Consider the following 16,138-nt stretch of genomic DNA (forward strand, 5'->3'; position numbering starts at 1 on the left):
TACATTAGATCAATAATTTTAACAGGAAATGAAAGAAATAACTATGCAGACAATCTCACAGAGAGGATTAAACCCCTCCTCCGGCTTCATTATTTCCAGACATTTTATATCTCTAGTTTTTCTATAAAAGTCTTGGCTTGAGTTCTAATCTAAAGCTGTTCAATTTTTCCAGTTTTTCAAACAAAATAACACCAAAAGTGGGGGGAATAGAAAAAATATTCCCCATTCCCAATTTTTCCAGGTTTTTTCTAGGCCATTGCATCTCATGACTAAGGGCCTTGCTAGACCTACCTCAGAATCCGTGTGGGAGGAGCAGCCAGCCCGCGCTAGAAGGCTGTCACTCCTTTCCACATGTCAGACGCGATGGGGAAAGGAAAGCCCTGTGGTGTCCTCCAGTTTTTTTTAAAAGTTAAAGGGGCCATGTGCGCAGGACCGCACCAACAAAAAGGTAAGTTGGTTTTTTAAAAAATAAAGGGTTCCCTGCTCCCACCTGCCCCCGATTTCCCCCCCACAATGTCTGATGCCCCCCGCTCGCCCCCTCCCTTGCCCGCTTGCTTGCCCCCCTCTCGCCATGTCCGATGCCCCCTCCACCACCACCCCGGCCATGATCTCCTCACCCTGGCTCCACTCTTTCCCCCCCATCTCTCCTGCTGGGTCCGCTCTTCCCCCCTGGCCCCCATCTCTCTCCCCCCCCCGCTATTCCCTCGCTCCCAGCCTGATGGGCACAGTGCTCCTATGGAGTGCTGTGCCCAGTGCGTGGCTTCTCCTGGCTACCCGTGAGTAAGCAAGCAGCCGTGAAAAGCCACGGAACCAGCTAGACTTTCCGCAGCCCCGGGCTCAGCCTGGGGCTGCGGAAAAACCGGGCCACAAGTGTATCCGGTTATCCTGGGTCAAGGGGGGGTTTAGCCCAGCCTGACCCCGGGATCCCCTGTGCGTCATCTGGGCTAAACCCTCGTCTAGGAAGGCCCTAAGTCCCACTGATCTGAACCTGTGGGCTGTATGAGAGTCTCCTAGTTGATTTGCAAACCATGTTAACACCACTTTCACCTGCAATATACAGGCAGAACTTTCTCTGGGACATGGAGAGCCAAAGGGAATGCTGGGAGTTGTAGGGCTTTCTCTGTCTGACCTTGTATATGACTATGTACTTAGTGCGTTTTTGCCAAAATGAATCAGAAATGCGCAGAGTCCTGGCAGGTCTTGTGGCCTTTGCATATAGAACTGGGTGATATATTCAGAGATTGCAAGTCTTTTGTCTGCGGGTGAAGGCACATGTCTCTGGTGGAAGACAGTTTGACACCTCACCTTAATGATTCAGGAGGGGTGGTTGATCTTTCGGTTAGTGGCGATAATTATTTATGGTTTACTCTGCAGGAAAACCCATGAGAACCTCCCCATCCCCTTCTTTCACATTAAGAATTTTCTATCATCTGTAACATCTGGTGTGGCAGCAGGCTATCAATGATACTGACATCAGATTGAAAGAATTCCCTAATGCTCTACGATGCAATTGGGGTATTGGGAATAGAACAAAGATTACTTGGCACTTCAGGTTAGCTTAATGTTGATATGCTTATCCCATATCAGGAATAATAATAATAATAAAAAAAATGGCTTCTCATGTTTTGCCTTACTGGTCTCTTGGGATTGGCAGCTTTTCCTCTTCAGTAACACAGTGCCAGAAGCAGTAGAAAAGGAAGCACTGCATGGAGGAGGCATCTTCTGTCACTGAGGTTTGGCTGCCTAGTCTGTATACCAGCCAGCCTGGTGCCATTGGCTATGCTGGCTGGCGTATGCTGAGAGTTGCAGACCAACAGATCTGGAGGGCACCAGGTTGGGTGAGGCGCGAACTGCTGCTTGGCACAATTGAACTCCGTGCATGTTGGGTGTGCCTATTCTGGCATCCCATCACTTGGGGAAGCAACTGCCTACAGCTGCCTTTAATACCACATGCAGCTGTTACAAAGCCCCCAATAAAGACTCCTGTCAGATACATTCTCCAGGCATTACACAAGCTTTAAAAGAAAAAAGAAAAACCTAACAATCTAAAGCAATCTTGCTAATATGTCTTAGATTTCAGATGATTCCTATACTGAGCAGGGGTTGGATCCAATGGCCTAAATAGCTCCTTCCAACTCTAGAATTCTGTGTCTTCAACTGCCATCAGCCCCAACCAGCATGACCAGTGATCAAGGATTATGGGAGTTATAGTTCATAACATCTTAAGGGCACCAGGTTGGGGAAGGATGAGGTAAAGTCAGCTAACATCAATATAACACCTGCAGAAAAACAATGCAAAGCCAGCACAATAAAAAGCAGAGCAAAACCCAACGTGACAGTAAACAATACCAATGAAAACCTAAACCCTCTTATAGGAGCTAAATCTATCAAAAAGTTGTAAGGATAAAAATAACAGGTTTATGAATGAATGAATGAATGAATGAATGAATAGTTTATTTGTTTGTAGCACAAAGACCATTCCAAAATACAGAATTGCTCACATATAGCAACATACATTATTTGAAATATTCAAAATATTTGAGGTACAATCCTTACTCAACCAAGGAGTCAGTCAGTGGGTCACTCTAGGGGTGCTCCATTTATCTGTAGCACCCACCCTTTGCTATCACGATGGTGACATACATGCCAAAGGTTAATTTCAGTGATTACATTATAACCTAAAATACTCAATATCTGACACTATCAGATAGGTGGGATCTCTGATGATAGTTTATACAAAACTATTAAAGCAAATGGTCCCCCTTGCAATCTACGCAGACTTCGATTAGAAAGTTATTTCTGATTTTTTGGGCTGCAGCCGCAAACTTTGCTACCTTGATTGTGATTACTTTGCTATGGTCCGCCAGCAGATCGCAGATAATGTCTCTAGTGTGCCAACCCGCTCTTGCTAACAATAGTTCCTTTAGAAAACGCTCCCTGATTTCTTTATACAGAGGGCAACGCAAAATAACAGGTTTTAAAGGTCTTAACCCGGCAGTGAAAGGAACATAATGTTGGTGATTTTTCCTGGGAAGAGTGTTGCAAAAATGGGCCACCACTAAGAAGGCCTCTCCATTGGCCACCTGATAAATTTCAGAAAGAGGACGCCCACAGAAGAGGACTTCTGTAGATGACCGTAGGGCACATATGGAAGAAGGGGTTGTATTAGGTACCAAGCTGTGAAAGCAAGCATTTTAAATTGCAGATGAGACAGGACTGGCATAATGTGTTCAAATGACATGGTTCTTGTCAAATAATTTGGACCAGTTGTGGTTTCTGGACTACCTTGTTTATACATCTCTACTGAACATGGTGGAGTTACTTCTAAACGGATCCCTCTGTTCTAAAAATGATTAGTTCTTGAGCCCCCTCTTATTTTGCTACCAGTGCATGCTTTGGAGAAAGGTCAGAGGATCCTTGTAAATCTCAAGAGCTGCTGTTCTGTTCTTTCCCTCCCACCCCTGAATGTTACCGAAATGCTGACATGACTCAAGTTGACTTTTTCAAACCATTCTTCTAATTGTATCTCCAAGCCCAAAATGTCTGCAAGCAGCAATGTTAACTTTTGATACAGCTACAAGAAAGCAAACGGGAGGCTGCTTGAAGCGCCTATTCGTGAGAAACAAAATGGCAAAAATAGAGGAATTGGATCCTCACAAACTCATGAGGAAGTGTTGCAATACAGAGTGCCATAAACATATGAACTAAGGTGCCACAGAGTCATGACGCTCGACTTTACGAATTTACAGATTTCGTATCCTGCTGGGATGGCCATGCGGTGGCCTCTGGCTATGTGTGTCGCTTCTGGGCACCATGGAACCAGCACAAAAGTAAACTCACCCAGGATGTGTGATGCTTGGTGAATCTGAGGGTTGAGGGATTCTCAAGCACGGGACCTGTAAAGGTGGGCGTTTACTGGTGGCCAATCTTTTTTTGCATGAGTGCCTACCCCACCCCACCCCAGCCCACCTTGCAGCCCACACGGCTGGCCCTGCCACACCATTTGTAGTAGGTTTGGCTCTTAGTCTTCTCAACCAGGGAGCAGGCAATACTGGAGAGAGAGAGACTGTCATCTGCTCCAGTGGCATTGCCAGGTGCCTGATCCTGTGCATCCGTTCAGCATTGCTTTGGAAGCTTCCGTCACAACTACAAGTTGATCAACTCTGCACCAGATATTAAATTGTATATTGTGTGGTATTCATTGTGGAATGCATGAAATACAGGCAACAATTTTCTTTCCAGTCCTCACACCGCCCAGTGCTCTCTTCCCAGACTTTTGCTCGTGGTTGATTGGTGTTCTTTATTCCTCTCCTCCACACCTGAAGAATTTTGTTCTTCTCTTCTCTCACATCCATATATGGATGTGAGGCTACCGTAAATTTATGCTTGTGATTGAACAAGGTCCACTCACCAGATTTTGTGCCCAGTACCATTTGGATGGGTGGCTCCTGGAGGCTGAGAGTTTTGGGACAATGTGCCATAAGGGGTAGAAGGAAAAGAGGTCTTGAATGGGAGGGAAAGGTGGTCCTGAACAAATCAATGAAACTGCCTCTTAGGAGGCACTACCAGAACCGTCTATGTTTTATTGTTTTGGGATGGAACGCTCCTGGTGTTCTCATGAATTAAATGCTGAAAATGCAGCTACTGCATCAGACCTATGTAGTGTTTCACTCTTGTAGCAAGTGTGTGCTTCTACCGGGGCCACCTCTGAACAGGATGTGCCTAGCTTCCTGTTCACTGGGCTGGCTTTGTCTGCCCCTTAACCACATTGCTCTACAAGAATGCAGAGAGCAACTGGGCAGTCTTATGCAGAACAAATATGGAGAATTGGGTTGTTGTAAAAGAAAAAGCAACAACAGCAACTTTTTTAAAAAAGTGCTTTCGTTTGTGCCCTTTGCATCCACTAAGCAGCGCCCATTAAAACTTCAGCAGTGAACAAGGTGGGTGTTTCACCTTTTTAATGAAAGGGGACACCCCTGCTTCCACTGGTCCCTCTGGAGTGCTACAGCTGTCCAAACCAGGCCAGGCCTTCCTAATAGCTTTTCATAGGCCTCTTCCTCAGCAGGCCGGCCCTGCTAATGCAACAAACAAACTAATTAATTAATTAAAATATGTCATCTTTGTGGATTAACACTTTCAGTTTTATTAATGGAGGAACTTGTATCCTACCTATTCACTATGTAGCTTCCAAGGTGGTTTGTAGAAGATCTTAAAACCAACTTAAGTCAAACAAATTGTGCATTCAATCAAAACAAGCCATTTAAAATAAAAATTAGCAGAGAAATGATAAAACCTCAGCAAAAATAGTCATCTAATCAAGTTTAAATGCTCCCCTAAACAAAAGGAAGCTTCAAAACAGCATCAAGACAACTTGGACCTCTCTCTTACTATCATTCAAGGTCCATGACCTGGGTGACACCACAATGAAGGTCCTCTCCCTTGTTCCGCCAGGCCTATTTCAGATAAAGGTAGGACGTGCTGGAGGGCCACTCTGGATGGCTTCAGAGGCAGAGCAGACTCCTGCAAGAGGAGGCATTCCTATAGGTTTCTGGTCCCAAGCCCTTGAAAGGTTAAATGATAATAGCATCTTTTATAATCAAGTGTTCTTCATCCCCAAATCCTGGCCCTGCTTAGCCCACTTGCTGTGGCATTCTCCAGTAACTGAGGTTTCGGTATTTTTCACAGGCAGCCCTATATAGGCGGTTTAATATTAGTCCCATCTTGAGGTCCTTAAATCATGTGCTGCCTTTGCAAGGAACAGGGTGAACCTGAGGCTCAGGTGAGATCTGAACAGCAACCTCCAGATTCACAGTGAAGTCAACCAGCCCCTATGGTGCAGAGTTTTCCTCTCTAGAACACAAAGTGGGTCTGGATTCCATGCAGCAGAGGAATCAAACAGATACACTGCAGCCTTGTTGGATGTGAGTGGATCATACTGGAACCTTTCCCAAGAGGTTCTCAGGTCCCAAAGCAAAGCTTGAAAAAAGCTCAGGCATGAAGGCTCTGAAAGGTCCTCTGGTTCCTGAAATGTTCCCTTCTCTCTCCAGTTCTGCTATTGAATCCTATCCCATGATGCAATTCTTCCTGTTTTCAAGGGAAGGAGGCGAAAGAATTGCAGGAATGTGCCTCTTCGAAAAGAAAGGGCTTGACTTCCACACCTTCCCCAACTGGGTGCCCTCCAAGTTTAGACTACAGCTCCCAGACCATTGCCCGATGTGGGAAAGGCACCAGAAGGGGGAAAGGCTACCTCCTTCCAAAGCTCCTTCATTGTGTAGAGGAGGGAAGAGGAACACAGAAGCATCACAGGTGGACAAACTGTTGCAGGGAGTAAGTCCAGCACCCTTCCCACATGAGCTCGCTGTCACTTCGGCACACCGAGGAGCAGAGCTGGAGAAAACGGTGGCTGTCTAAGTGGGACTCCTCGAGACCCTTCCCAGGTGCAGCAATCAGCAGATTTCCTGCCAGATGCAGCAGGGTCGCGCTTGGGTACCTTGGGAATGCGTTTGGGTTGGTGTTTGGTTTCATGATTAGCTTGAGAATATGAAAAGCCCCCCCCCCCTTCAGAGGAGGTCTGGTTTAATTAAATGGTAATCCTTCAGGAATTGCAAGTGCTCTCATATGACCTAGGGCCGGGATTTCTCATTTGACACACAAGATGACAAGGAAGGTTGTGGAGAAGGAGAAGGGCTCTCATGGGGAAAGGGGACAGATGTTTGTAAGGGTTCCTGGAGTTCCACCCCTTGGATACCTGTGGGAGCTTGCAGTGGTGGGGGGAGAAGGCAATCTAGTGTCCTCCAACGTTTTGGTCTAAGACTCCCCCAATCCGTGACCATTGGCTATGCTGGCTGGGACTTACGGGAGCTCTAGGCCGTCAGGAGGGCGCCAGGTTGCCAACCCTTTGCCTGGTGGAAGCTTCAGTGCCTTCTGGCAGGTGTCCTGGATCTCCGTCAGAAGGATGCGAGAAAATAATTCTGAGCTCAGAGTTCATTAACGGGCTCTTCAAAGCTGTGTTGCCCTGGTAATGAACAAGCCTTTTCCTTTGTGGTGGGGGACTCCTACCCAGGGAGGTAGAGATTTGTGGGACTGCCAGATTGGTGCCACCTCCCTCTGAAATTCCACACAGTCCCTCTCCTGGGGTGGTGTTGAGTAGTTCAGCTCAGGGTTTCTGGGCAACCATCCATGGGACCGCCTGCACCCTCTCCCTGGTGGAAGGCAACCAATCGTCAGCCACTTCCACCAAGCACCGCCCCAGATGGGCCCTGGAGTGACATCAGACAGTGGAAGCGCCATCGCTTCATTTAAAAACCTTGGGGTAAATCCCCAACGTTTCCAAACCATGGCTTCATGCAAAAGCCCTGCAGTGGCTGTGAAGCTGAGCCTGTGTCACCTAACTGATGCAGCACAGTCCCACAGCCACCCTGGGGCTTCCCCCGTGTATAGGGCAGCGCCCGTGTTTCGCTGATTGTCAGGTGCCTTTCATTCCACCACCTTTTCCTGAATTTGTGCAAATTCATACTTGTGCAAAGTTGCACTTGCCAAAATGCACAACTCCCATGCACATTTTCATGCTTTAAAAAAGAATAAATTACATATTTTATAGCTATTTGCATAAAATTCCAGAAAGCTTAAAAGCACACAAACAAATGCAAGTCTGCGGAATCGGTGCAACCCTGGAAAAGCCAGTCAGCTGCAGAATCCACAGACCACGTTCCTAGAAATCTGAACTCACAGGATTCTGTTCGGATTTCTCCAATGCCCCTACTCCTACCTAGCAGAATTATTCTGTACGTAGAGTTTGTGCAAATATGTGATGTGGCTGAAAAATGAGTCCTAGATATGCAGTTTAGTAAAGGTTGGGACTTTAAGCCACAGAGCAAGTGGCCTCACACTTGTGTGGCTATTTGAAATGGGCTCTCTGCGCTAAGTTCCTGTGGTGAGTAGCATCCCTCTCCATGTGGCGCTCTCTCTCTCTCTCTCTCTCTCCCCCTCTCCACGGATCAAAGGGTGGGGACGGTGCCCATCTGTCCCAGCGCCCAGTCTCCCCGCAGTGGCCTTCCAGATGCTTCTGGGTGGAGCACACAAGAGGCAGGAAGGCAACAACATTTGACCCCTTCTTTCAAGTATGTGATGTTCAGGGGCCTGTTGCCCCTGAACATGGGAATTTTTATGACCGCGAACGGTTCTCCATTGACCTGTAGCCTCTGTGGCTTTTAAACCACACAAAACCTAAGCTTGATATGGCAGGAAATCCCATAAATTTTGCATCATCTGACACTCTTTAGTCTGTCCTAAACTTCCTACCCATCAATTTCTTGGGATGAACTGAGTCCTAAGATCAGAGAAGAAACAGCGCTGATCTTTCCAAACCGTTCACAATTTCAGAAGCTGTCTTTCAATGTCCACCCATTTTGTTTAACTTAAAACCTGAAAACCCTCCAGCCTTTTCTGGTAGAGATGCTGCATCCCTTTAGTTGCAACTGTTGCTGTTCAGCATTGAGGTTGTTGTTGTTGTTGTTGTTGTTGTTGTTTGTTTTTGTCTTGTCAGTTGCCGAGAACGTGTGGCACTGGCATGGAAATGCCTGTGTAATGCGAAGTCACCAGGTGGCAAGTGGTTGCAGCGTCACGTGCCCTGCTCGGCTGGCTGGCTGGATCTCTTTAAACCTCTAAGCTTTAGATGCAGTGCAGAGCAAACAAACACTCAAACCTTTGTAAACTGCCCAGAGAGCTTCGGCTATTGGGCAGTATAGAAATGCAATAAATAAATATAAATAAATTAATGTTCCCTGTGGGTGAGGGCGTTGTGGGCCGGCCAGGTCCCACTCACCTCCTGCCCGGAGTGCCTGCAAGGCTAAGCTACGGATCATTCGCTGGCGTTCTGGGCAAGAGGCTAGTGGGCCCTGCCCTGCCACTGCCCTTCTTCCTCCCCACTTTGGCAAGTTGCTTTCTGCCAGAACTTGCAGGGAACAATATCTTCCACAGCCCTGCGGAGGGCCCTGGGAGGGGTGATCGAAGCGCATGATTTGGCTGGGTCTGTGCTGTGTTAACCGCAGAGCAATAAAGGGGGTGGGGGGTGGGGAATGTATGTATCATTTTGTCTTGGCCGTTTGTGGCCTGGAGTTTGCTTGGAAGCTGGGGGCTGTGCGTGTGCACGTGCAGAAGGTGAGTTTGGAAAGTATACAGGGAACAGAAATCTTTTTTAAGGCCCTGCTGCAAATAGGCTTAGCAGATAGTGGTACCAGGCTCCCTACAGCACACGCTCCCTAGTTAGATAATGCTAGAGCAGCTGTGAGGGAGGGGCATGTGGGGCAGGGGATGATCCCTTACACAAATTTTTGCAAAGCTATATTTTAAGGAGCACTTTTTCCTCCTCCTTGCAACTGTCTCTCATATTCCACTGAGCAGTGAATGTAACATAAATTTTAATGAGGGACTCAATTGGAAAACCCATTTTGAACTTAATAGAATCAAGAACTATCCAGCTGTTTTTGCAGTTCTTTTTTCATCCCAAAAGGGAGACAATATTTGCAGGGATATTTGCATGTGTCAAAATGTGAGAATTTGGCTGAAGGCAAAGTAGTCTGATTGGAAGTGCTCCAGAATGGTTTTTTGAAAGAAAAATCTTGGCATTGTCCTTGGGGACCCTGTGGAGACCCTTCCTCAACCCGGCAGCCTCCAGATGGTTTGAACTGCAATGCCCATCATCCCCAGCCAGGACAGGCAGTTGTCAGAAACCCAGGTGAGGCAGTGGCTGTTCTGAACCAGTGCCTGGGCACAGTAATGGACTGGATGAGGGCTAACAAACTGAGACTCAATCCAGACAAGATGGAGCTACTCTTAGCAGGTGATTCATCTATTCAGCGAGGTGATGTTTGCCCTGTCCTGGACAGAGTTGCACTCTCCCTAAAGGATCGGGTCCGTAGTTTGGGGGTGCTCTTCGATCCAGAACTGTCGTTTGAGGCACAGGTGAACTCAGTTGCAAAGAGCACCTTTTATCAGCTTAGGCTGATATACCAACTACGCCCTTATCTGGACAGAGATAGCCTAGCTACAGTGATCCATGCTCTGATAACCTCTCGTTTGGATTACTGCAATGCGTTTTATGTGGGGCTGCCTTTGAAACGGTCCTGAAGCTTCAGCTGTACAAAACAGGGCAGCGCGTTTACTAACAGGGACTGGCTGGCGAGATCACATTACGCCAGTCCTTCTACAACTTCACTGGTTGCCAGTCCAGGTCTGGGCCCGATTCAAAGTGCTGGTACTAACATACAAAGCCCTAAACAGCTTGGGGCAAGGTTATTTGAAGGAACGCCTCCTCCCATATGTACCTGCCCAGACCTTAAGATCATCTACAGGGGCCCTTCTCCGTGAGCCCCTGCCAAAGGAAGTGAGGCAGGTGGCTACTAGGAGGAGGGCTTTCTCCGCTGTGGCACCCCGGTTGTGGAACGAGCTCCCCAGAGAGGTCCACCTGGCGCCTACACTGTACTGCTTTCGTCACCAGCTGAAGACCCTTTTATTCTCTCCGTATTTTAACAGTTAATTTTAACTTAAATTTAAATTTTACTGTTCTAACTCTGTATTTTAATCTTATATCAATTTTGCTGTGTGGTTTTATCCTGGTTGTGCTTTTTATACTGTATTTTGTATTTGTGTTTTTAACCTGTTTGTTGTTTTATTATGGTTTTAATTTTTGTGAACCACCCAGAGAGCTTCAGCTATTGGGCGGTATAAAATGTAATAAATAAATAAATATGGGAGTTGTGTTCCAATCAAGCTGGGGTGGGTGGGTTATAAAGTATGTAGCTTTACATTGGCTCCAATCTGGATGGAGAACAGATTATTAACTTCCACACACTTACGAATAGGGAGCTGATTAATAATAATTCCTCTCAGTGGTTTGTCACTATAACAGCAACAACCAAATTTCAAAGTATTTATGGAATATCACTTTGCCACAGTTAAAAATAGTCCTCAAAGAACTTTTAAGATTCCAGTGGATGGCAACTGCTTATTTGGAAGGCATGGGCCATTATATTCCTGCAAGGATAAGATTATATATCTGTGGAGGCAGTGGCATGCAGGGCTTAGCCCATTGTTTGTTGTGCTGTCCATTATGGGAGTCTCTCAGGACAACATTTCTATCCCATTATACATCTCATGGGGCAGGAACTGTTCTGCCTTCAGAGGCTGTGAATTATTATAATATTTATTTATATCCCGCCTTTTCTCCAGAAGTTCCTCCTCTGAATAAAGTGCTGTCCTTGGCAGCAGCAGGAAGTTCTGGATATGCAATGGCACAAATGCTTTTGCAATTGCACACATGCCAAGAGGAACACAGCAGCAGTTGCTCACCGACAGACTATAGGAAGAATCTGGGCTCTTGCTCTTTCCTGTAACTGATGTCATGAAACTAGATGGACAGTATTTCTCGTTTCCCTTCCTTTGGGTGTGTCTCTGGAGCCAATGGGGCTGCAATTGGTGGCATGTTGCGCGCCTGACCCTGGGAGTTGACGGTGGCTTGAAAAAGGGATTTCTGCTTAACCCATTTTTGCCTCTGTCCAACAGTCGGTGTTATAAACCTGTTTAAGGTGGAGACCAAAAGAGGCTCCGCGTACACCATGGGAGGGAGGCCAAGCAATGCCTCTTAAGCAATCTAGTCTCTACCCTTTGAGGAGTAGCACCTTCCAAAGTTCATCTCAGAACAGGGTGTGGAATTCACCAAAGCCAGGAAGCCATCAAACAATCGCTGGCTGGTGAGGGATGGAGGCCACCTGAGGAACCTCAGGGAGCTGGATTCGGCCCCAGGCAGACTTACCTGTGAGCCCGAGGTCCCCCTCATTTGGGAGCTCTTTCCACTGTAGAGTCTCATTTCAAGTGTGTCTCATTAACTGGCAGCAGATACAGTTGTCAAAATATTGCAGAAACATCTTTCTGCAGTAAAGTGATTTATAAATGTGTTAAGCTGTCAGAATAAAATACCTGCTCCTTACTTGGATGTATCTTAATGTGGTTTCTTTAACAATGTATCTGTTTGCTACTGTTTGGGGAGCTCTTTGTAGGGCAGAACATTGGAGATAAACGCTTGCCTTAAAAAGCCAAAGGATAAAACCGTGTGCTTCAGAGGCTTCTGTGCTGAGCTATGCAAGTTCTTCATGAGAGCAGTAAACAAGCGGATGAATGCTTGTATCCCCTTGATGCATGGGGTGGGCTCTCTCGTTGCACACGATAATGCTTTAGCAGACCTAAGGTGCACCTCTTGACATTTTCAAAAGGACAGAGGCACTGAGTGGGGCAGCAGCAAGCGCTGATGCGGCAGAGGTGGCAGTCCAGCGTGGAGCAACCTGGCAACTCCATGGAGATGGCAAGCAGCGGGGCATTTCAGAAGATCTCTGTACTGGTAGCACAGATCTACCTGTGGGCAGCAGCCTCTAACATGATGATCATTAAATACATCTGAGCAGGACTGTGGAGCCATTTCCAGCTTGAGAGTTGAACTGGACCTGGGAAGTTGGGGACCGCAGGCCTGATGCGGGCAGAGCCACTGCCCAATGTGTTGGCCTGTGCTTGCACACACATTTTCACACTCACCCCATTCTCTTGCACACACAGGCCCTTACCGGAGTCCATCAGCTGTGGGGGGTGGAATTTTCCGTGCCCCAGCTCTGAGAGAAGGGGAAGGGCTTGTCTTTGATCTGTTGCAGATGAGAAATAAATCTCCCCCTTCTCTCAGTGCTGGAACAGGGAAAAGGGCCAGGGCTTGAGGAAGGAGCTGGACTGGAGCGCCCCACCCACCCCACCCGCGCTGCATTTGCAAGTGAATGTGGTTTCTAAGCATGGACTAGTTCAGCCCTCCCTAACCTGCTGCATTCCAGATGTTTTTGATGACAACACTCCCAATAGACCACTTGTCATTCTGGCTAGTCCAAAATGCCTGGAGGGCACCAGTTCCTGCACTGAGCAGGGGGTTGGACTTGATGGCCTCGTAGGCACTTTCCAACTGTACTATTCTATGATTCAGTTTGGGAAAGAATGATCTAGATCAGTAGTCTTGAACTAGTGGGTCTCGCCCCACAAATGGCTCGCAAGATTAGTCCAGATGTGTCGCGGCAAAGCTGTTGCTGCCCTGCGGGGCAATTTTGAAATGGTGAAAGTGAGTACCATGTTGCAGGTTGGTTGCCTAAGATGGGTCTCGGACCTGGTCCAGTTGAAGACCACTGATCTAGATTAAACACAGGCAGGCAATAATAATAATAATAATAGTGTTCAGGCTCTATTATAACCATGTGAGGTAGGCAAGGGGGCTTTGGGAGTAGTTTTGCTTCAGCCAGAGCCAAACCAGAGGACTCCCCCTTTTGTAGCTCAGTGTCTTGGCCATTGCGCTATACCAGTGCTCTTTAAGAGGTGCAGGAATTACTTCGCACGTTTGCCTCAGGATCCTCACCAAAACATTTGCTATGTGTGAACCAATTTCTTGATGCTTTCAATGGCAGGATGTTTCTGCCATGACACCTCTTGTTGAAATAGCTGCCAAACTTACATCAGGCCCCTGCAAACTTAGATCAACTGAAAGTGTGCAGATAATGCCCACTGACACCTCTGCATCTCCTCTCACCATTGCCATTTAGGTGGCTGCAGTGTTTAGGGAGAAAGCGGCTTTGACCCTGGATCCCAAGCTTTTTGAGCTTTTCATTTTTTGCTCTGGCATAGCAGCCCGCTTACCCTGTATGCCTACCCCAACCCAGGGCCCTCCGGACATAGTGGGCTGCAAATGCAATCATTCCCAGCCAACAGAGACCATTTGACATTTTACCTACAAGCTCCTTGTGGCTTCTGGGCATCAGGGTCTACTCTACTTCTGAGGTCTGTTGGATCATGCGGGAAGTGTCAGGGCTGGCTTCTTGCAAAGGAGTTGCTGGGTCAAGTGTAAGGCGTGTCTGCCGAGAGCGGCCTGGGCAGCTGCCCAAGGAGGCCAAAGCTTCCCCCAGACACACTGTCAAGGCTGAGCCAAGAACTGAATGATAACCTGTTGTGTGGTTTGCCGGGGCGGAGGCCCCCTTCCCTGCACTAATGCCTTCAAAGTATTTGTGAGCTTATGCACTGGCTTCTGCCCAGGGGGCGCTCCGCTGGCAGCCTCCGCTCTATGTTGATCTGGAACACAAGGGTTGTGTCAGTGAGTGCAAGTACTTCCCTTCCTAATGGCAACAAAGACCTGGGCCATATGACCCCCGGTTAGATTTCATGGATATTTAGGGCAGGCATGGGTGATCTTTGGCAGTCGAGGTTGCGTTACGTTTCTGGAGTCCACTGGGGGGCTGTACCCCATTGCCAAATTAGGAGCACAATTGTGCTTGCAAACAAGGTGCATGCGCCTCGCACACTCTGCTTCCCTGCAAAATTGCTGCAATTTATGCCATGGCTGTGGCAAATTTGGAGGTGCAGAAACACAAAAATGGCTCTCAGGTGTGTAGATGTGTGTATGTGCACATATATGCCCTACAAACGTAGATTCTAAATAGTATGAACCGTTGGTGTAGTCTGACATTTTAATGGGAACAGTCCCACTGTTGACCTCTTAATGCATCTGCCAATCCATCATGTTATGGAATATGTAGATAAATTGGCTAGCAGAAAGCCAATGTTATGTAGGTGGTGGTGGGGAAATGGATTGGACAGCATTGCCACTTGCAAGAATAACTTATCAAGATGTTCTTGGTGGGGGGTTGATAACTGAACTTGAAGGGAAATGGGTATAGTTCTGGAACTTCAGAACACTTTCTATATTTGCATATTCTGCCTTTTTACTATATATTAAAAGCACAGGGGCAACATGGAGAAATTCTCTTCCCCTTCTTATTGTTTTATTATGATTTTATTAGAATGTAAGCCTATGTGGCAGGGTTTTGCTATTTTATTGTTTTACTCTGTACAGCACCATGTACATTGATGGTGCTATATAAATAAATATATAAATAATAATAATAATAATAATAACTTATTGCTTGGTCATGTAGCAACGAGTTGCAACTTAAAAACCCATTAAACATGATCTGTATTCGATAGGAGCGTATTTATCTTCATATTGTAGACACCGCCTCTTACTCTGTTGTTCAGAGAATGCGGAGGAGACTGCATCTTGTACATCATCTGATTGACCCTTGAGAGGATGGTGTTCACATTTTCAATCAAGCAGATCTCTCTTGGCTAGTACTGCTATGAATTTTGTGTAGTGTCCTGGAATACTAATTTCCATCCTCTTCCTTATTCCAGATCAATGTGCGAGTTACCACCATGGATGCGGAGCTGGAATTTGCCATCCAGCCCAACACAACAGGGAAGCAACTGTTTGACCAGGTGAGATGACTGGCCATATACGTATCCACTGAAACATTGTGTGTTGAATTGGTCTTGGATGTCAGAATTTCATTAAGTGAGGAAAATGAATGTGTGGACTCACCTTTCATGTCGAAATTTCATCCTTCAGCAATGGCTACGACTGTGTGGTTAGACTTGACAGCCAGCTATACAGTGAGATGCAAGGTACCATTGAATAAGTTGCTGAGGAACATGAATGGAAGGGTCCTTGGTGGAGAGCTGGTTGGCCACTATGTGAACAGAATGCTGGACTGGAGGGATCCTGGGTCTGATCCAACCTCAGGGCTCTTCTGATGTTCTTAATAATGGAGGATGGTGAAATATGATTTTGATACTCTGAGGAACAAGTGAAAGCTGTGTTTTCATATATTTTGGCTTAGACCATTCTTTATTTCGGGGCTTAAAATGGAATACGTTTTAAGCCTTCTACTGAAGGATTGTAGCCCTGACCTTAGTTGGGCTGCAACTTCAGAGCACTGGGCACCAGCCCCTTAAGGGGAAAAGACAGGAGTGAGTGACCGAACGTGAAATGCCTTTGGGCTGGTGTAGAACCTCAATTCCAGGGTCCCGATCCAGCCCTCCAGGGATTCCCAGAAGGCCACCCGCCCTTCCCCCAAACACCAATCGTCTGGTGGATTCCCAATTCTTGTGCAATTTCCCCCCATTCCGAAAGGTGGAAATGACTCCCTTAAGGCTCAGTCACCAGCAGCAAAAGCGCTTGAAGCTAAAGCATGCTGCTATTTCCTTTTGATTCGTAGCCCTTTCCCTT

General features: G+C 46.9%; 1 protein-coding gene across 1 annotated transcript in view; it reads left to right on the forward strand.

The window, feature by feature from the left end:
- The window catches only part of MSN (moesin), a 68,441-nt gene that overhangs the window by 21,919 nt on the left and 30,384 nt on the right, over window positions 1–16,138 (forward strand). Inside the window, exon 2 of the mRNA XM_063141669.1 lies at window positions 15,265–15,348. Within this exon, the coding sequence (XP_062997739.1) occupies window positions 15,265–15,348 (84 nt within the window). The remainder of the gene's footprint in view (window positions 1–15,264; window positions 15,349–16,138) is intronic.

Source organism: Elgaria multicarinata, chromosome 15 (assembly GCF_023053635.1).
Source record: "Elgaria multicarinata webbii isolate HBS135686 ecotype San Diego chromosome 15, rElgMul1.1.pri, whole genome shotgun sequence".
Classification (NCBI taxonomy): Eukaryota; Metazoa; Chordata; class Lepidosauria; order Squamata; family Anguidae; genus Elgaria; species Elgaria multicarinata.